The following is a 22928-nucleotide window of genomic DNA, read 5'->3' as shown; positions in this document are numbered from 1 at the left end:
AGTTTGTAGTCAGAGCAATCCATAGTTTTTCATGATCTACACAATCAAAGGCAATGCTATAATCTATAAAGGACAGGCTAGTTTTCTTCTTAAATACCTTCTTAATTTCTTCCACCATTGTTGTGCTGCCCACATTTAGTCTGGCTCCTCATCAAAACCCATCTAACAAGGGAGACCCTACTAACAGCACTGCTGCCATCAGCATTGCCTTTTGGCTCAAAGGAGCACACAATCACCCCACCACAGGAAGTCAGTGCCATTTTGGGCATGATCCCTTCTACCTAAGTCTAATATACTAGCCACAGTAACGCTAAAAATGTAACTAGACATTATCACATTTCCTTTTTCTAAAAAACAAATCTATACAAAACAGCTGGGAAGGGCTCTATTTAGACTGGAACTTGCTTCTAGGAAGGCAAGAGTCTGATTTTTTTCATCCACAACCATTTCCAATGGAAATTTATCTCCTCTCTTCCCAGTTAATGGAACAAACTTCTAGTTGCCCCACTAAGAAAACTTACAAATATAAATCAGTCTTTATTAACAGAGTAAATGATCAATGGGATGCATTTCCCCAAATTCTAATACGTCTCTTCCATAGCCAGCAAATATTCCTGTTTTCCTGAATATGATAAAAGAATTTTAAGGAATTCTAGTGACCCAGGTCACTAAAGCATATTTTAATGTACGCAGGAAATGTAAAAATTTAGGTAAAATCACTAGCAAAATCAAGCAAATTCAGCAAATAACAAACTAGTTATTCTATGCAAAGCAGAGCACTACTATTCCAGGTGTTTAGAAATTTAATTCAGCAGCAGGGTAGACAATAACAGACTGAATAGCAGCAGAGAAAGTTACAACAGACTGCTCAGAGCAAGATCACACATATACACCTAATATAAAATGCTACCAAGAGCTTCGCAGTTGAGCTGAACATTTTTAAAAATCTGAGAGATGTTGTACAAAATTTTGGGAGGATTTTTTTTAAGTCTGTGTTATTACATCCCAACTTTCCTCCAATGAGGTAATTTTGTTGCTGTTAACAGCATCATGTAAACTTTGACTTATGACTACCCTATGAATAAGAGACCTCCAATTCATAAACAGCTCTACTCACATCTTGTATATTCAGGGGTGTGGCTCCCTTCATTGAGTCTATCTACCTGCAATGTGGTCTCCCTCTTTTCCTACTGCCTTCTCAAGTATTATTGTCCTTCCTAGTGAATCATTTCTTCTCAGAATATGTCCAAAATACAACAGTCTCAGTTTACCGGTAATCATCTTGGCTTTCAACTTTATTCTTACAAAAACAATCCTGTAAGGTAAATCAGGCCAAAAGAGAGTGGAGAGAAGGAGGTGAAGAAAGACAGACCATCCGAATGTCAACCAGTATGCTTCATAGCTCAGTAGTGATTTGAATTGGTGTCTCCCATGTCTCAGCCCAATCATTCCAAACACACTTCTTCAGCAATTACTACACCACTAGGAGCGACAAAGTGTGAAGCTGTCTGGGAATGCTGCCAGCACACATTCACACGGCTGATAAGAGCCTGCTGGGCAAAAGGTAAACATGCCGAGCTGCCAAGAGGCAGTTCCTCAACAATGCCAAACGATGTCCAATAGAATAAGCCACTAGCCAGTTCAGGATCAGAGAGAACAATACTACCAGTCCAGTCCAAGGTCAAGAGTGCCAGAGGGTTGGTCAAAGAGTCCGGTCCAAAGTCAAGGATTCCAAGGCAGTTAAGGGTCTAGGGAGCCAGGAGTCAGATCAAGCAGCATTCGCTAATGAGAACTAATAGTCTCTGGCAAAAGAGCTCAGCGTCTGCCAGGTGTCTTATAGCTAGCTTCCTGATTACAGCTGCTGATTGCCTAATGAGCGCTTCTCAGCAAGCCTCTTGGAATGCTGAAGGCATGCCCTTTCTGATCTCCTCTGGCTAAAGGTAGGAACCTCAATGTTCTGCTGCTCTATGTCTCCCAAGTCTGGCACTTCTACTGGGGCAAAGCTGAACTGCTGAGCCCCAGGCTACACTGGAAAAGACCCCACAGATCTAGGGTCTGGTTGAGCCAAATCCACTGGGGCTGGGAGAGCAGAACTAGGGCCTGGCACAGCCTCAGGTTTCTCCTGCACCTGAGAAGCCAAATCTTCCTCCTCGTCCTCCTCATGGCTGGCCATGACACAAGCATTCATATAATAGGAGCTAGCAAAATGTGATCTAGATCAGTGGTCTCCAAACCTTTTAGGCAATTGCCTCCTTTCCTCTTCAGCAGCAACCCTAATGCCACACCCCCCCCCCCAAAATGCCTATTAGGTCCACTGTTTTTCCAGCAGTCTATTAGGTCTACTGTTAGCCATTAGGTCAATGGCTTCTATCTTAGCCGTATCCAGCTTGCCTCCACCTCCACATCTCAGCCTCTCATCTGCAAATACAGCAGTGGCAGCAGCACAGGCCTGCTCCTACCTCACACCCACACCAGTCTTACAGCAAAAGGCAGGCTTGGTTGCTGCTCTCAGGCTGACCAAGTACATAGGAATAGTGACTGAGCACCCAATAGAGCAGCAACTGAGAAGCCATGCAGCAAAAAGGGCAACACAGATGAGAGGCTTCTCGGTTGCTGCTCTCTTTAGACCTGGTCACCCTGAGAGAAGCAACCAAGCAGCTGGCTGAGCAGTGACTGAGAAGCCTCTTGATCTTTCCGGTTTCTGCTCTCAAGGTGACTGGTTGCAAAGAGAGAAGCTTCTCCCTGGTGTGGAAGGAATCTCAATAGTTCTTCACTGAGGGTGAAGAGGGGCACAGTCAGCTTCCCACTTTTCTCCCCAGTGAGAAGGACTCTCAATCTGAAAGGGACAAAGGACCCTTTTGAAAAATCAACCCCAGATATTTCTCTCCCTCCTTCCCCAGACACACGCCTTCACCACACATCTTCAAGTCATCCACACATGCCACCCATACAGATTGTTTTTTCTGCTACCTCTTCTCTTGGCCTGTCCAATGAAGGAAAGCAGGAGCAGCAGCGCAGCTCCAACCTGCCAACCAAGTCCCAGCAAAGCTCACAAAACTTAAGCAGGATCCCAAATGTGAAACATCTTTTTTGCTACCACTTCTCCCTCACTGCCATGTACTCTAATTCCTCATCCCCACCATGATCCTAAAGGCCACTGGTTTCCCTTGTCCTTCTTGCATGCCAATACTTTAACTGACACCCCCCACTGTCCCCTTTCCCCTCACTGCCTCCTTGGATCTTTCCCAAGTAAGAGGTACTGCCCACTTTGGAATCTTTGTTCTAGATGCTGTTGGACAGCAAATTTCAACATTCCTCATCATGGACTATTCAAGCTAGGACTGATGGGAATTGCAGAACCACAAAATTTTGGACATCACATTTGACTCATCCATAGTCTACACCAGCAAAATCTTGAAGAAGAAAAAAGGAATTCAGTGTGCATTATAGAAGTATTACCCGTGTCCCTATCCTCTCCAGTTTTTGCACAAGCAAACTATATACCACTTCTGAAGGTATTCTTTTTAACATGAGGACTAGAAGATTAATTTTTTTTTAAAAAAAAAAAAAGGAAAAACAAATGAAAAATAGAAAACCAATTTCCCTGTTTTCACACAACCCTGACAAGCCCAAAAGCTCTGTGATTTATGATGTGATCAAGAGATATGGAGATTTCTAGATTCTATGTATTTCCAGTTAAACAGATGCAGTCAAGTAAAGAACATTGTTCATTCTCATCTCATTAAAACTATAATGTAGGTTACGTGAGTGGCATAAATGAAAAGCACAAGGGACTGGTTTGCAGTTGGGCAGAACATGAGGGATTGATTGAACACTCCCTACTCTTTGACTACTAAAAAGTGAAATGTTTTCCCTTATCTAGAACAATGGTATGTTAATTATAATTATTCTAAATAATTGGAAAAGTACATATAGGCACTTGGAGGTTAGATTTAGCCAGGTGAACAAAGACAACAAAATTACTTTAAATCAAGTGAAACATTTTCTTCTGATCATGCTTAACAGGAGACACACATTTTAAGGGTGTATCCACACTGCAAATTAAAGCAATTTGACAGCAGTTCAACTGCCAAGACTCTATTGTACAGAATCCTGGGATTTGTAACTTGGTGAGGTATTTACCCTTGTCTGTCAGAGAGCTTTGGTGCCCCAGTGAATTACAAATCCCAGGTTACTGCAGCATAGAATCACGACAAAGTAGTGTGAAACTGAATTAATTCTGCAGGGTAGGTATACTCAAGTAACTGAAAGAATTGCTGTTACATGCAAAAAGAAGTTCCTGTGGCTGATCCAAATAGGACTCTCTCTCCCTGCTACTGTAAGGACTTTAGCAAAGCTGCCCATTACAAAGCTAATCCTTGTCAATTATTAAACACTTATTCTCATATCCATTACCTTATAAAGCACCACACATGAAACAGATGGCTGGTCTATTACCCTCTTTGGCTTCAGCATATACATAGCATTAATCTCCAAGCTCTGTATACCAAACAGTGGACAACTCCAAAAATATGAACACAGTTCCTGGAACTAAGAAAGAATAAATCCTCCATGCATGTTCCTCTCCTCTAAATGACACAATGGGTGTGTATCTTATGGAAATACTAAGACTTTTAAAATCAGAAATTGTTTTGTAGAATAATTTAACCTGACCATCTTCCTCTTTTATTTCTTTTCTTTATGAGAATGCAACACCAGTTTTGAATTTGGCTAACCAAAGAGTACCAGCTATCCAATGTTGCAAATTAGTAACAAGCTTGTCAAAAACCACAGACACAATACTAGCTGAACTATCCAACACATATCAAAGTTAAACTTTTAGGCATAAAAAAGCTAGTTTTGGGGACCTTATTGTGTTTGATCATCTAGGGATCATTCACCTGTGGTGATCAGGTTAAGTAAATATTTATAAATGCTTTATTAGTCAACCGGAAGTAAGAAGCTCTGTAACCATGTGACACAGGTAGGGTGTTTGAGCTGTTTGAGCACTGGAAATCAGGGTTCAAATCCCCACTCATCCATGGAAACTCACTGGGTGACCTTGGGCAAGTCATACTCTCTCAGCATCAGAGGAAGCCAAAGGCAAACTCTCTCTGAACAAATCTTGATAGGGTTGCCATAAGTCAGAAATGAATTGATGGCATACAACAACAACACAATGAAGTTTGGCTATGATGCTGACAAGGGTTGTAGCAGCCATATCTGGTGGCAAGAACCCCAAGCACCACAACAGTGTTCTTGTTGGTGGGGCAATTCAGGGCACCGCAGTGTAAAACAATACCTTTTCTGGGTTCTGTATGTTCCTTGAGACTACAAACCTGGTCAGCTCATACACATATATTCCAATACAGGTAAAGGATATTACCAAAGACACCTACAGTTGATAGGCTCTCCTCACATCCTTATGATCTAAAAAGTCAATATAAGGCGCTTTAGATTGGAAAACAGAAGACATAAGGAGGCTGGACCAGGGAAAACCAAAGTGAACAGCTGTGTTTTTAGGCAGAAACATGAGGTTTCTATTTAAGTTGTAGTAATTATTTCTAAACTTTGCATAGATGCATATTAACTAACACAGGCAAATCTATCCCCCCCCTCTCTCTCTGAGTGTGTGTGTGTGTGTGTGTGTGTGTGTGTGTGTGTGTATGTGTTTGTGGTACCTTCAAGTTGTTTTTGATCTATGGCGACCCTAAGGTGAAATTATCATGAGGTTTTCTTGGCAAGTTTTGTTCAGAGGATGTTTGTCATTGTCTTCCTCTGAGGCTGAGAGCACGTGACTTGCCTGAGGTCACCCAGTGGGTTTTACTGCCCAGCAGGGAATCAAACTCATATCTAGCCACCTTATATGGTTGACTCTCCTTCCACTGGCACCAGTTCTTAAGCACTGATAAGTAAGTGCTGTAACAGAAGATATCTGCAACTGAGCATGCAAAACATGCTGTATGCCATTGGATTCTCTGTGACTTCTATTTAAATGCACTGTTCATATGTGAATGGTTGACAGGCACACACAACTCCTCAGGACTGCAAAGTGCATGACCCACTGATCTTCCCACAAGTAGCAGGAATCTTAGCATGGCAATGATAGAGAAAACTGCCAAAAGATAAACCATTTCACCAGATCAAGGGAAGTATATGAGCTTGGAAAGCTTGTCTTTTATATCGATAACATAATTTGGTTAAAACAATGACAAGGAAGGGGCAGACATATAAACAAACACTTAAAAAGTTCCTGTCTTCAACAGGTATCACCAGCACCATGTTAGCTTCCAATGAAGTGTGATCCTGTTCCCATTAATGAGGCATCTGGGTGTCCTGTAATGGAAAACTGATCTTGAACTGCATGAATTAAATGTTTAATGTTTATAGATCAAAGGGCCAATGCCTCATCTTACCACAGTAATGAGCCGCAATATACCATATTATGTGGAATAAATTATTGTCAATATCAATTCATTCCAGCCTGTCTTAAAACTAAATAAACTATTTCCCATCATGCATAAACAATCCTTCAAAATACCTGGCTGATTAATTCACCACGATACTCTCTTGGCACACAACAGTTGTCCTTTATTCTAGACAATACATAACTAAGTATACAAACTTGAATGTAAGCAATAAAACAAAGTTTATGAACATGAGAACCATTCTTCAAATCACTTTTCCAAGAGATTCCTGTACATGAACAGGGGATTTAATCCTATAACCACACACCTCCTGGGAGTAAATCCCCCTGAACTCAATTGGGTTTACTTCTGAATAGATATATATTGGTGTATATCATAAAAGACATTTCTCTTAGCTCATGGAAAAGGTCACTAGATTTTCCCCAGGTTGCAGCCCCCCAAGTGCTACTCTGCATAGCATTCCAGCTGTCTCATCCACTGCTAAGATAAAGGATGCTGTGTCCTAGAGGGAGAAATACAAAATCAGAGATTCCCCCATGCATGAACATAGTGGCACTTTCCTTACACATTCAGATCTTGGGTTTCAATCTCACCTCAAAAAATATGCTGGGGCGGGGGAATAGAATAGCCAGTTCTTGCAAACTTACATTATACAGACAATCAGTTCACAGCCTGCTGCACATGTTCAATTGCACATAAATAGTAACACAGCACTCATTAAGTATCAAACACAATTTAACACACAGTGATTAACTCTTAAGTGTGCACATATTTTCTATATTCTAAAGACTTACAAATATGTGCAATGACATTACATAATATACCTAGAGAATTTCATATATATATATATTTAAAAAATAAAACAATCCTTACCTTTCTCTGGGCTTAAATTTTTATACACTTCAAGGTCTGCCATTAAATATGCTAATGCCACGCATTATTGGCATGTAGAATAAAATCTCCCTGAGGCAAAGTCCAAATTCATTCACATCTTCAAAGATAATATATTTGCAATGTAAACCTTAGAAGTGTCCAAGAACTTCAGCAATCCTGCCTTTCCCATTAGAAAATGTAATGAAGACTGCATTATCCATAGCATGGATTCAAAAAGATTACCCAAAAGATGAGCCTGAAAAACTTTGCTCCAAAGCAGAGTAGGAACAGAAGAATCCCGTCTGACAGGAAAACTGAATGGCTCTGCTTCATGCAGCTGCCACTGAGGAAATGCAGGACCACCTTTGGTATGAGAGATTCATGCACAATGCAATGATTAAAATCCTCAAGGCACCAAATGGGCATGAAGCACAGTAACAAGCATGTCTTTAAACGTCAAGGACCAAATCCACCACACGTCGGGGGGGGAAAATAAACCATCACCACCTTCTGGGTTTATTATTTAAAAAATGGATGAGTGACGCAGGCTGAATTCTCAAGATGCAAAGAGTAGAATCCCACTTTTCCCTCCTGCAAATGCCAGCCTCTCTGGCTGAGGGAATTTATGAAGAGGAAGGAAGTAGACAGGGCATGTAGCTCATTCTGAGCTCTTCCAAGAGTTTCTCGATGAGAAAGGGTGAACACTGAATGCACCAGTGGCCATGCTGAAAGTATAATATGAGAAACAAATACCTTTGAATGTTATTAATAATTTCATTGTATCCCACTTTGCTTTCAGCTAAAATCAGTTAGAATTACAGGCATAGGTTCACCCATCTTTTCTGCCTAATTGATGCTAGCATCTCTGAACATATCAGACAGAATTTCAACAGGTATCACCTTCTACACTGGTGTAGGATCTGTTCAGTTACTGGCTGACATGTATGTAATTAGTAAGTGGCACAGTACCACTTCCTGATGAAGGGTTCCTTGGTTTGTTGTGGACTGATTCACTGTTTGCATCTTCCAAAAGCCATCCATGGAATATATTGATTCTCCACATTTGTGTGTGCGTGCATGTGCACACCTTCAAGTCACCTGTCGACTTATGGTAACCTCATGTATTTCACAGCATTTTCTTAGGCAAGGAATACTCAGAGGTGGTTATGCCAGTTTCTTCCTCTGAAATTCAGCTGATAGCACCATTGGCAGTTTCCCATGTAAATACTAAACAGAATTGGCTTTGCTTAGCTTCCAAGATCAGACAGGATCTGGTACCTCTGGGGTATGTATTCTTCACAATAATGGCAAATTCAAGATGTTGCTATTATGTGTGGGTTTTGTGGGGGAGCAGGTTAAATATAAGCATCAAAGTTCAAATGTGCTATAACAACTTTGCATCTCCTCTGTGCTTCTCTTTTGATTTCTTAGTGGCTTCTCCCAGGTTCTGGAACTCTCTTCTTATATATAGGTATATCCCAGTTAATAAAGTAGGTATATTTCTGGCCATTTCTTTTTTAGTAGAAAATTTGGTAGCAGAGGGAAATACAATGTGGAATAAATATGACTAGGTTCCTTGTTGTTATTGTGTGCCTTCAAGTTATTTCAGACTTATAGAGACACTAGGGCAAAACTTTCATGGGGTTTTCTTGGCAAGAGGTGTTCAGCGGGGGTATGTCTTTCCTTCCTATGGGGCTGAGAGGGTGTGACTTGCCCAAGGTCACTCAGTGGGTTTCCATGGCCAAATGGGGATTCAAACCCTGTTCTCCAGAGTCCAAGTCCAATGTCCAAACCACTACACCACACTGGCTCTCATAGGTTCCTATCCAAGTAAAAAGTAGAGCAGTTCAACATTGTTCAGCAAACTTTTTATTTAAAACTGTCAGCATGCACATATGACATGAAACAAGCAGGTTAGGTAAGCCCTGCAGAGGTAATCAAAAATATTTTGAATGTTCTAGAGACCACTTGCATGAATGCTTCCTCCAAAATGCCTGGGATCATTCCAGGGATGGTTTATTTTTGTTCATCAGCTTCCACATTTCTATGATTTTCATTTTTTACAAATCTATGCTTTTTGAACATGCTGAGGGCAACTGATCAGGCAGACTTATCTGCTCTCCCCCTTTCTCTCCATTCTGCTGTTTATACATGCTCAGTTAGAAATTTTGGAGGCAGCTCTCAATATCAAAAGCTTCTAGTTAGACAGTTGATAAGGAGGAAAAGAGGGGGCTGAACATCCATAAAAATACATGAATTTCACTATAGGCTTTGTTAACTGACCTATACCTCCATATGGAAATACTTATTAACTAGTTGTACCAGAGTAATATTGTTGTTTTCTTCAATGAATATGCTTTACACTCTTTTTAATTCTGTATTCAAGCATACCTCACTTAACAAACCCTGTGACAAAGAAGATCCTTTTTCCAAAGTCTTTTTATTCCTGCCCAGTTCCCACCTTTTCCTTCCTATGCTCTATTTCACTGAATTTTTAAAGGAATATCAACACTAGGATGGTGAAGGAGAAGTGAAGTAAGCATCAGGTTGCAGCAGTGAGTCTACGGTAAAGTTTGCAATAACGTTTCAGATGGGAAAGAATGAGATTTTGCTGTAGTCCTACTGCAGTTGTGAGAGTCTGCCTACAACAGGAAAGGTAACCAGCCATTGTAGGTTTTCCCCCCAGAATCCCTTACTGGGAATATGTGAACATACCATCCTGGTTTTCTCCAGAATATGATGCCATAGCAGAATATGGTGCTTGACAGCCTAAACATTCGTCCTTCTAAGTGGGTGAATTTAGTGTCTGTCCAGGATAAAACCCTCATATAAAGAAAGGACAATTAAAATATTTTAAGATAAAGTATTGAACAAAATTCTGAGATTCAAATTTTACACTACTTTTTGCAAGTAGAAGACAAAAAGTGCAGTACACTAATGGCATAGTGTATAATCTAAGACATCCAGGTGGGCACCAGAGAGAGGAAGACTTAGAAATACTTCTAAGCCCACCAGCTGTTACTTAATCAGTGGAGGCAATGACTCTGTTAAGATTCTTGACTGCTGCTACTGTTTTCTCTCTTCCTCATTTGGTTTTCCAAGGTACAGGTAGTTTCTTCCCTTCAGGCCTTCCAGTTCCTGAAATCACTGAGATTCAGGTACACAATTTATCCAGGAAACATACATCACACTTCAGCACAAAGCAACCAACATTCACCATGTATGTTATTTATTAATACTAATTTAATTGAAAGATCTAAATAAATAAAAATATTAAAACTTTTATTTATATCCCACTTTTCTGTTACAAGACAATCAAAGCAGCTCACAACATATTAAAATCCACATTTACAAAATTATGTCCCAAATTCCCCCCCTTAAAAAAGGATTAAACATGTACAATTAAAATATCTATTAAAAACACTTTTTTTAATATCTATGTTTTTGTAGCATTGGAGCTTTGTTCAACATTGATATATAACTCAGCAGTACAGGAAATGTCACACAAGTAGAAGGGAGAACTGTAAAACCTTGGTTTAACAATCAGTTAAATGTACCTTTGGTGGTAAGAAATACTGTTTAAGATCTTTAAGAATGAATTATTCCTTGTCAGAACAGAATGAGAAGACAGCCCATTAGTCTGTCTTAGTATAAGATGCCTCCCTTTCTATACTTTCTTCCCAGCACATGACATCACATTTATAATTTCTTTGTGGTTTTCTGGAAAATGATTGTTGCTGCTGTCCAGTATCATTTTTGGATTATAGAGAATGCTGCAACACATGGAGATGGGTAGTGGAGTCATTCCAGTAAATTCTGGATAAAGGTCACCTCCTACCAGCAGCCATTCTAGCTGGAGGGAGGAACAGAGTAGGGCCATCTCTTTTCAGACTGTAAACCTGTGAACAGGGATTGTCTTTTCCTAATTGTACATAACCACTCTGGGAGCATTTGTAGCTGAGAGGGGGAGTGAAAAATGCAACGAATTAAGGCACAATTTATATTCTGCTCTGTTCTGTGTCACAAGCACAAGGAATAAATGAGAAAACAGTCACATAATGTTATCGAGGGCATTTAGAATTGGGGGATATTCTACATGCTCGTCCTGTGAAGTCTTCCTTGGCAAAGCCAGCAAAAACCCAAAACACAGCAATTTTCTTACACATTTTCTATCAAAGACAGGCAAATGTTTAAAAAGAGGAAAGCAGCCAGAAGAGGATACCACACAAGCTCTCTCCATCATCTGTCAGCAGCTGCTTGCCAGTACAAAACTGTTTCCTTCCTTCTTCCTCAGGCATCTACAGGAGTGTCAATAATGTAGGATCCCTGCTGTCCCCTGAAGACTTGCAGTTTGAGACGGAAGAGCAAAAGAAGAAGAAAGCCAGCCAAGATGAAACAAGGGCTGCTTGTCAATTCCCTTATATGCCTCTTCTAGAAGTAGGAACACACCAGAACTATATGGATGCTTCATCGTCATTTGTATTACTAAACAACAGTTCCAGCATATGGAGAAGACTAAGGTATTCTGCTTCCTTGGCATTATATCAAGCCATGGATTAATAATGCAACAAGTTAACCAAGACTGAGAAATGTAGCCCATAAAATGCCACAGTGGAAGCAACCCAGATCACTCTTTACAAGATCACAATTTTACGGCTAGTGACTAGTAAGTGGTGAACCTAGGAATCAACCTGCCCCCAACAGGAGTTCCTGAAATAGGTATATTTTCCCCACGCCTACCTTTTAGTTGAGGCATGCAATGTTCTTGTCTTACATCTGTTAATCTATATCAAGCAAGAGTTGGTTAGAGTTTACCATTTTGGTAACCTAAGCTCCCTAGGTTGTAAACAACAATACTGTCCAGTAGGTAGATCAACATCAACATTTTCCTTAGAATCTCTTAAGCTTTGGAATTTCAGGAAATTTATAAGACATTGGAATAAACATGCAGGGATAGATAGATAGATAGATAGATAGATAGATAGATAGATAGATAGATAGATAGATATTTTTATTAAGTAAACAATTAGCTCAATACAATTTAATACTCACTGGGGCAGATCTTCATATTACACACACATTTTCTTTTTTAGATATTATATGATCTACAACAGTGCTACCCCATTTTAAATACATTTTAAATGTTAATGCATAATTGTTTTAACTTTTAAAATTGTTTAATTATTTTTAAATTTTCTATTTATATATTTTAATGCTTTTGTATTGTTTTAAACTGTACTGATTTAAATGTGTCGTGCACTACCTTGAGTCCCTATATTGTGAGAAAGGTGGGATATAAGATTATTATTATTATTATTATTACCCAAAGCAGTGGTCCCTGGGCCATTACTCATCTGTGAACTATCCCTGCTGATCGTGGTGAGTTAAGTTGAAATTAAATTTAAGAATTGTGCCTTCTAGTGTCACTAACAGCCTTTGCCAACCCGGGGTCCCCTGAGCTAATTTAGCACTGGCTATGCAGAAACTAAGAGATATTACTGTCCTGTACCATTTTACTCAATGATGTCTCCCATATCAGAAGAACTACATATAATTTCTGAGGTGATCTCATTCTGGGCTTTTTTTAAAAAAAGGTCTTCAGATAACTGGATTCTACTTGCCAATTCTACAGTTGCTACACTGTCCCTAATATTAGCATCCCTAAGCAAACATTTACAAAATGTTAATTTTCATTTTGTTCTTCTGTTACCTATATATAATGTGCTCTGTACAATTTCTACAGTTCAACGAAACCATCACAAATATTCCATGGCCTTTGAGAGTAAAAGTTGTCCTTATTTTGTTAAAGAATGTGCAGAATGTTGTCACATTCTCCTGAGTCATGAAGTACCTTGAATGTGTACAGTGTGTGTGTACCTTCAAGTCACTTGTCAACTTATAGTGACCCCATGAATTTAATGGGGTTTTCTTAGGCAAGGAATACTCAAAGGGGGGGGGGGGTGCCATCTCCTTCCTCTAAAATGTATCCTACAATATACCCAGAAGGTTAAATAGAGCTGTTGAACTCCACTCAACCCCAACCACCCATGCTAGTGAAACCTGTACATGCTTGACTGACATTTTCTATTTTAGAGGATTACTTACACAAACAAAGATAAGAAAAAACTTTCAAAACCAAGGTGTTTGACAGCAATTTTTACATATACTTACCCTCTAGGCATACAAAGCAGTACAAATTGGGACAGAAGGATCAGAGCTAGTACGCTTTCACATGAGAAGAACAGTCATGTAGTAAGAAAAATTTCCCCCTTCTTCACAATCAGATAGATATGGGGAGATAAAAGTAGTGTCAAATTTGCAAGAGGAAAGAATCTAGATGCTGCAGCTGCCATTCCAAATGGTTTGGGCATGCTGCTATATGGGGGCATTGCATTGTATTCATATTTGATTGTAATACTATAGCTGAGGAAGTCATAAAGATGAAATGGGGACTATAAATCCAATAGGCCGATTCCTATGACGCTATGGTTCATGACTTCAACTATTACTTTTGTCTCTACTGTCTATCACAAGTGCTTCAAATCAGAAAGTTTGAATTACTACCACAACATAGGATTTACACCGCCACCACTGATCTATGTTTCAGCATTTTTGCCAACAGGATAAAGAATAAGGACTTCTGATAAATTTTAGTAAAGTTGTTTCACTGAAATATTGAAAATTAGGAACTGTTCTATGAACTTTTTATGACCTAACGTGTTGGGTACATGTCTGCTGTTATTCAGAAGAATGATTTTGCCCCATCTGCACAACCAGTTAGATATGGGAAGATAAACAGTAGTGTCAAACCTGCCAGAAGAATAGAATCTAGATGTTGCAAATAACCAGGGGTAGGCAACCTACGGCCCGCGGGCAGGATCTGGCCTGGCGAGGCCTTGGGACCGGCCCCAGCCCGGTCCTGCCACCGATTGCCGCTGGGGCCTTTGGTCTATCAGGAGGAGGCGGGCAAGCGGTGGGCAAGCGGCGGGCAAGGGGGGCAAGTGGCAGGCAAGCAGGGGCAAGCGGGGGCAAGCGGTGGGCAAGCGGCGGGCAAGGGGGGCAAGTGGCAGGCAAGCGGGGGGCAAGGGGGGCAAGGGGGAGCAAGAGGGGGCAAGCGGCAGGCAAGGGGGTCAAGGGGGAGCAAGTGGGGGCAAGCGGTGGGCAAGGGGGACAAGGGGGGGGCAATTGTATATAGAAGCCTCAGAAACATGCATTTATATTAACATTTTTTAAAAAATCAGCAAATTTTTTCGCATGTCCTCCATTTTTTCTTTTAAAAAGTGTCCTCCAATATAAAATTGTTTAATTATTTATTTTTTGGCTTCGGTCCCCCAATTGTCTGAGGGACAGCAACCCGGCCCCCAGGTCAAAAAGGTTGCCTACCCTGCAAATAACAATACCTAACATAGCTACCTGCATCCTCCACGAGTTTACAAATGGCTTTTCATATACAAATTGCACACCTGAATCTACCCACCACATCCCTGGGTAGCTTCAGATATTATGAGGAACACTAGAATGCTATTTATACAATACTGAAAAATGGGGAAAAGACACAGACCAGTATAAAATGTACACATGCTAATACAAATACATTGATAACACAAATTTCAAAAGGATGACTATGATTTTAATAAAAATACAATGTATTTCACCACAGTTGGAAAAGCTGAGTATGACCTCATGGCCTGTGCCCCCGTCAACTTGTTGTATATTTGCTAAGCATTGATGGGTAGTATTAAAGAACCTGCTCTCCTTCCCATTAAAAAAAAGTTTGTTTTTTTCAAATTATTTGATAGGATAGCTGTTCAAATAGAAAACTGGCAAAAAGAGGACTTTTCTCTGTAAGGTAGAACAAATGTCCCAACCTAAGAAGCAGCATGTGGGTGGAAAAGATATATGACCTATATGTCTATCTCCCATATACCTTCTAATCTAGATGTTAGAGTACTTGGCTGAACCCAAAGGGTGCTCAACAATGGCTCCTTTTCATCCTTGAGAGAAGTGACCAGCGGGGTCCCACAGGGCTCTGTCCTGGGCCCAGTGCTATTCAACATCTTTATCAATAACTTGGATGACAGAATTGGGGGCATACTCATCAAATTTGCAGATGACACCAAATTAGAAGGAGTAGCTAATACTCCAGAGGACAGGATCAACATTCAAAATGACCTGAATAGACTAGAAAGCTGGGCCAAAGCTAACAAAATGAAATTCAACACGGAGAAATGTAAGGTACTGCACTTAGGGTGGGAAAATGAAATAGGATGGGGGGACATCTGGCTGAATGAGGCTACGTGTGAAAGAGATCTAGGAGTCCAAGTAGACCACAAGTTGAACATGAGTAAACAGTGCGATGCGGAAGCTAACAAGGCCAATGCAATTTTAGGCTGCATCAATAAAAGTATAGTGCCTAGATCAAGCGAAGTAATAGTGCCACTGTATTCTGCTTTGGTCTGGCCCCACCTGAATATTGTGTCCAGTTCTGCTCACAACAATTTAAAAAGTATGTTGAGAAACTGGAGTGTGTCCAAAGGAGGGCGACCAAAATGGTGAAGGGTCTGGAAACCATGCTCTATAAGGAACGACTTAGGGAGCTGGGGATGTTTAGCCTGGAGAAGAGAAGATTAAGAAGTGATATGATAGCCCTGTTTAAATATTTGAAGGGATGTCATATTGAGGAGGGAGCAAGCCTGTTTCCTGCGGCCCCAGAGAACAGGACCCAGAACAATACATGCAAGATACAGGAAAAGAGATTCCACTTCAACATTAGGAGGAACTTCCTGACAGTAAGGGCTGTTCGAAAGTGGAACACACTCCCTTGGAGTGTAGCGGAGTCTCCTTCTTTGGAGGTCTTTAAACAGAGGGTGGATGGCCATCTGTCGGGTATGCTTCGATTGAGAGTTCCTGCATGGCAGGGGGTTGGACTGCATGGCCCTTGTAGTCTCTTCCAACTCTACATTTCTGTGATTCTAGAGTAAGTATACCTTATTCATCTGCTCACCTGTACTTCTTGAAACACCAACACTACCCTCTCTTATTAGTAACAGATGCTGAAGCTCTTCCCAAGCTCAGCTTCATAACTAACTAAGAACTGAGAGCAACATCTTGTTTTTCTTTTTTTTTTAACCACCTCCTTTTTCTATTCATCTTACATGTTTAACTTATAGAGTATGGAGACCAGAAGCAATGGCAACAAGTTGCACAAAAGCCAGAAATTAGGTACTCTAAAAATTTCCCAAAGATGTGACCAACAATGTGTTACATATTCATTAAATCACAGAACCTCCAATTTTATTTAGACATGTGGCTTGGCTTTTTTGCTGACAGCATTCTGATGCTGTACTTCTGTCTGGCTATTTAGCCCAGGGGTCTGCAACCCCCGGCCCATGGGCCACATCCAGCCCGCCGAGGCGGCAGGACCGGCCCCAGCCCGGTCCTGCCGCTGATTGCCGCAGGCGGTACCATGGCGGCGGCACTGAGGAGGGCGGGCTGCAGACAGTCCACCGCCGCCACCTACCGGCGGCTTCCTGTAGCCCTGCGTGTGCCTGCAGGGCCGCGCACAGGGCTAAATGGGAGGAGTTTCTCCTCCTGGGGCTGGCTGGCCAATGGCTGCTGGCAGGGGGCGGGCTGTTGGAGCTCCAGCCTGCCCTCATTGGCCAGCCAGCCTCAAGAAGAGGAGCTCCTCCTCGGGCAGGGCAGGAAGCGGTGGGGTCCTCCTCCTCCTTCCCGCCCTTCCCGCGGCTGCCTGACAACCGTGGGCAGGGCAGGAAGGGGTGGGGGTCCTCTTGCCCTTTCCCTCCCTTCCCACGGCTGCCTGGCAGCCACGAGGAGGTAAGGAAGGTGGCGGGGGAAGAGGAGGAGGAGGGAGGGAGGAAGGAGCAGGAGGGGAAGGGAGGAAGGAAGGAAGGAAGGAAGGAAGGAAGGAAGGAAGGAAGGGGAGGAGGATTTCCATTCCATTTGTACAGGTCTGCTTTGTTTTAACAATGATGGTGGTGGTGGTGGTGGTGGTGGTGATGATGATGATGATGATGATTTCTGATGCATGCACTCACTCTTTCTGAAGGCAAGACAGTGTGACTTTCCAAAGTGTGCTTTCTGTGTATTTTTGGAGCTTTTAATGCTAACAGGTCTGCCTTGGATAGTGATGATGATGGTGGTGGTGATGATGATATCAGTCAGTTTCTGAGCCATGCACTCACTCTTTCTGAAGGCGAGACAGTGTGACTTTCCAAAGTGCATTTCTGTATATTTTCGGTGCTTTTAATGCTAAAAGGTCTGCTTTAACAATGATGATGATGGTGATGGTGATGGTGATGGTGATATTGATATCAGCCACCTTCTGAGACATGGCCAAACTCATGCGCAGTGAAGAAAAACCAAAGTACCTTGACCAAGTACACACTTCTGAGAAGTATAGTTGGTGCTGATTTTGTTTTTTACTTCAAAATATGATGTGTGCAGTGTATGTAGGAATTATTTTTTATTATTCGTTTATTTATTTAATTTTTTAAAAATTATTTAATTATTTATTTTTTGGCTTCGGCCCCCCCAGTTGTCTGAGGGACAGCAACCTGGCCCCCGGCTCAAAAAGGTTGCCTACCCCTGATTTAGCCCATGTGGATATCATTGTGAATTAACCTGACTACCCACTATCCTTGTTCAATTGCTTGGCTCCCAACCTTCCTGCTTCCTTGTTTGTTTAACTGCATTCCACTTGCTGTTGCACACTGCACCAGCACCCTCTATGCAGTCATCTTGGATTTTGGCCCTTGATTAAGTCTCCTGCGCTATGGTTATGCAGATAGGGTTGGCTTTGCTAGTGTGCCTTGATGACATCTCCAACTCTGCTGGGATCTGTGCCTCTAGGCAATGTGTCTGCTTGACTACCTTTAACCTATCTCTAGCCCTCTATCCAGCTCCAGCTTCATTTAGAAAGGTAAAGTAGATAGCGAGTGGAATGACAAAGCAATGATTTTACTTTTAAATGGAGGATACAGTGCGTTAATCTGCAGGAATGCTTCAACAGCCCTATTCAGAGACTGAAAAAAATTAAAAGCTACATATGCCATCATACATATGGAAAAAGGATGGCTACATTTATTTGTTTTGGAAAGAAAGTAAAGAAACCAACACAGCAGCCAAGAACTGACAAGGAAGCTTTATGTCAAATCCCCACAACTGTCAGTCACTCTTGATTCAATGTACTCATGAAGGAATCTTCTATGATTATAATTATGCTATCTAGAAAAATAACCTAAATAAATAAATAAACAAATAAAAGCAATCCTTTCTTGCAACACCTGTCCAAGCACACAGATTTGGCTTACATCTATGTTGAACCTGAGCTATCTTAGTCTTCCCAAGTCTGCATCATGTCAGTTGTAATTGTCATCAACATCACTGTAAAGAGCAAGCTTCTCAGTGGAAAACTTGGTTTAAAGGGGAAATATTTTAAAAGCACATTCCTTCTGGATAATTCAAGTTGTTGTTCATATATATCACCAATTCAGGGATGATGGTCCAGTAACACAGACGCTGCCAATTCCATTAAATACACAGGGGACACTAGAAGAAGCCAAATGCTAAGAAAAAAAATCCTTGGAGCTAATTTTCTTTAGGTTTTATTAGACACAGACAGGATTAGTATTCTTGCACAAAATATCATCAGTTAGATTTGCAATGAAATCCTGCAGAGTCACTCAACCTTCTACAAAATACAAAAAAAACCCCCAAAAAACAGAAAAAGGATTGTGTACACAAAAGCATCATTAATATTGTTGAGGTATGACTGCAGGGGCCAATGTGGTGTAGTGGAGTTTGTGTGTTGCACTAAGACCCGGAGACTAGGGTTCAAATCCCCACGCAGCCATGAAAACCCACTGGATGACCTTGGTCAAATCAGCCTAAGAGGAAGGCAATGACAGACCTCCCCTGAATAAATCTTGCCAAGAAATCTCTGTGATAGGACTGTCATAGGTCTAAATCAATTTGAATACCAACAGTGACTGCAGGATACAGAGAAAACTGATAAAATGTAACAAAAGTATACCCGAAAGATCCTGAGATGCCTTCATAAACATTGGCACCTTTGAATCTGCAGTGGGTAGATCACATATTAGAAGTGACAACTGTCAGAGAAAATACAGTGAATCTATAGGTATTTGCATGCTTCTCAATGGGGTTTGGTGGGAAGGTTGATAGTAACCAGGGCCAAACAATGCCATGTATGAAGTGTGTGTGTGTGTGTGTGTGTGTGTGTGTGTGTGTGTGTGTGTATATATATATATATAATTATTTTTGCCACTGATAATCAAAACAGCACTAATGGTGTTTTGGTATATATCACACAGCACCACCCAGAATTCCTCAGGCAGCACAGCAACCATGGCCAGGGGAATCTGGAAGTTGTAATCCAAATCCTAAATCCAATTGATAGTCCCAACTAAACAGACCCATTGAACCAAGGAACTTGCATAAGGATTGGACTAAGAATATCATAATTATAATTATTACAACACAATTCTCTTTGTCCTTAATCACATAGAACCCATCCTAATAACACATGAAACCAAAATGGGTATCAATTAATGAGGCTTTCTATAGAAGAGACCAATTACTGGAAAAAAGATGGGTAGCATATGATGATATAACAAAAACAGTAAATCAAAAGTTGAGAATGAAAACAGATGATTAATTGATATTTGAAGTATATAAAGTTAATTGCTTTCTATACAGAAAATTGAAGGAAAGATTTACAGCTGATATGAGATTGCATGGAATTTGAAATGGAGATAAGGACTTTGAAAAAATAATTACAGTAAAAGATAATCACCAGATTGATAAATTCTATGACTTGCTTTTAAAATATAAATTAGAAGATGAAGTGGTAAAATCCTGTATAGTAAAATGGTCAAAAGATATGTGATATAATATAAATTTACAACAATGGGGAAAATGTGGACTACAGGGTTAAAGTGTACATTAAATTATGATTTGTAAGAGAATTTCTTCATGACATTATATAGATGGTACTTCACCCCGTATAAACTGGCGAAAATGTTTTTAAAAGCCAAAAAAAAAATGTTGGAAATGTGATAAATTGGCACCTTTTATCATATTTGGTGGAAATTCTGTAAAGCAAAAGAATTCTGGAATATAATACAGAATCAAGTAGTTAAGATTTTAAATCTTGAAGGGCAAGCAGATTTATTCGTATGGTAATCGATGATACCTTAGAGCGAAAATATGAGAAACTCCTCTTTTATATGACCACTGCCACTAGAGGTATATATGAAAAAACATAGGAAAAGAAAGAAATTCCAGACATACAAGAATGGATATGGAAGCTATATGATTATATGGTGTCTGATAAACTTATGCAACAGATAAGGAATAATTCTCTAAATGAGTTCAAAAAAGATTGGGAACCACTGGTGAAATATTTACAGAAAAAGTGAGGTACAGCTTTTCTAGTGGGATGAAATTGAAAAAATTGTGATTTATAATTTGTATATACGTAAGGTATTAGAAATATGGAGCCAAAACATAAAATAAAGAATAGATAAATTCCAAAGTGGGAAGATAGTAGCAGGTAATTAAAGAAGATACAAAGGGAATAAGAATATTTTTAAGGTTTTGAAATGGTGATTTTGTTGTTTGTCAATTATATATGTGATGTTTTCTTTGGGGAGAGGGTGTTTGTTTTTTCTCTCACTTTTTTTTCTTATGTTTTGTTTGGTTTTTTACAATCTTAATAAAATTTATATTTAAAAAAGAAGAAGAAGAAGAAGAAGAAAAGTACATCTGCTTTGGTCAAATTCTGTGCATTTGCACCAGAATGATTGAGGGACAGAGGATGTTCTGTGGTCTCTTTCGTTGAGGTACAGCGAGTTCACATAACTCTCAGAGGATTGCAGTATGGAATGGTAAAAAGCTATAAGGAGGCACTAGACCAGACAAATACATGGAGCATTATTTAGTGATATTAGTCATTATTGTTATATATTAATTCCATGAGCAGACATAGCAGCTGCTACAGAAGATATGTGAGGGCTACAGCATTCCAGTTGAGGGTTCCCCTTGGTCATTGTGGGAACAAGATACTAGAATTGACAGGACTTGGATTTGATCTTTCAAAGCATTTCTTATATTCTAAGCCACAGAGATCGCAAAGGAGCTACTGAGCTGCCTTCATGCTAGATGGCCAAGGGCACTGAACCCAACAAGATTTCTGGATGCCTGAATGCAAGGCAAGTCACTTGCACTCACTTGCATTTTGTGTGCTAGTCATTTTTGTGGATTTTCTTATAGAATGTAAGAAATGGCCTGGTACCAAATCAAAGCAATGATCCATTAATCCATAGAGCCTCCTAGAACAACAATGTTGCAGAGGAGACAAAGAGATGGGAAATTCAAGGGGCTGTTTAAATTGAATACGCAAAGTGGATTGTTTCCCCTTACAAACTCTTGAGAAGAGAATATGACTTGTTGCAGATTATGGCAGCCCTCATAATAATTTTAATTTTCTGCTTCACTGTCCCGTCTCTTCTCCTGTCAAAAATCATGTTACAACGTTTTGAAGGTTATTTTTTGCTAAACAAAGTGATTAGCAGAACTTTACTCTTCTGTAATAAATAATGAGAGAAGACAAGGACTTTGTATCATCCAATTACCCTACTTAGATAGAACATATAACATGAGCTCAAAAATAATGTACAACAATGAGTGCAGCCCTAGAAACTATTCCCTATCTGTACATAACAAGGGAGAAGAGGAGGAACTGAAAAGATGGAATAGACAATCAGAAACCAGCAGAAGTTTTAGAGCATCTGAAATATTTTAGGAAAACTCAGGAAGGAAAAAAAAAAGGATCCCCACACCAAGAGATTATGTTGGAAACATACAACCTTCTAGAGGATGTGCATGAAAAAGTATGGTGTCAACAATTCAGATCTGTGACCAGAAAGGCATTTACCTTTTTATGAGAGGATTAGCCTACCTTCTCTCAGTAGGGAGTTCCATAGGATAGGAGCAGCCACTAAGAAGGCACTGTCCCATGGTCTTGCCAAATGTTCCCCTGAAGATGGTGGGGGCTGGAGAAGTCTGAATGGACTTGTATGGTAGCATGTAGTATTGTAGCCAAGCCCCAAGTCATAAAGACAAAAGCATCATAACACAAGAGATCAAGGCTACCTACAGTAAGCACTTGTACAGCAGACAATGGCAGGCACACGGATCTCCCTTTTCTCCACACAGATGCTTCAAATGTCTGCCTGGTCAGTCTGGTTCTGTGAGTATTCTCCCAAGAAAACATGCCTCTGAGGGACTCAGCTGCCTCTTGAGAGTGGATGAAAGTTGAAGATCATATTTTAGATGACCCAAAAATGGAACCCCGAACAGAGCTATGCAAAACCAGGCTAGCTTTGTTCCCAAAAAGCTTCACTGCTTCCAATGGAACAAAGGAAATTAATACCTCAACAGAAGCCACTTGAGTGGGGGCAAAATCTTATTCTTGATCCAGGCAAGAGGATCAGCAGAGGAGAACATTAAACCAGTCTGAAGTTATTATTAATGATTCACAAAGTCCTAAATTGGGAGACTGCCTGCTTCTCCATAAACTGTCTC

At 40.4% G+C, this 22928-nt stretch overlaps 1 protein-coding gene across 4 annotated transcripts in view; it reads right to left on the bottom strand.

Annotated features, from left to right (window-relative positions):
• The window catches only part of PLCH1 (phospholipase C eta 1), a 155365-nt gene that overhangs the window by 114318 nt on the left and 18119 nt on the right, over positions 1–22928 (bottom strand). The window contains exon 1 of one of the 4 annotated variants that reach the window (XM_089508999.1): positions 7302–7810. The exons of 2 other annotated variants lie outside the window; for them this stretch is intronic. In XM_089508999.1, coding sequence (XP_089365125.1) covers positions 7302–7344 — 43 coding nt within the window. In that variant the 5' untranslated portion in view covers positions 7345–7810. Of the gene's footprint in view, positions 1–6279; positions 6298–7301; positions 7811–22928 lie in introns of those variants that run through there. One more of the 4 variants, XM_089509007.1, reaches the window with a different exon arrangement.

This window comes from Sceloporus occidentalis, unplaced genomic scaffold (genome assembly GCF_023333645.1).
Source record: "Sceloporus occidentalis isolate IW3139 unplaced genomic scaffold, rSceOcc1.0.p SCAF_2, whole genome shotgun sequence".
In the NCBI taxonomy this organism is placed as follows: domain Eukaryota; kingdom Metazoa; phylum Chordata; class Lepidosauria; order Squamata; family Phrynosomatidae; genus Sceloporus; species Sceloporus occidentalis.
Note: the sequence above shows the minus strand (reverse complement) of the source record. Positions and strands in the feature narration are given on the sequence as shown.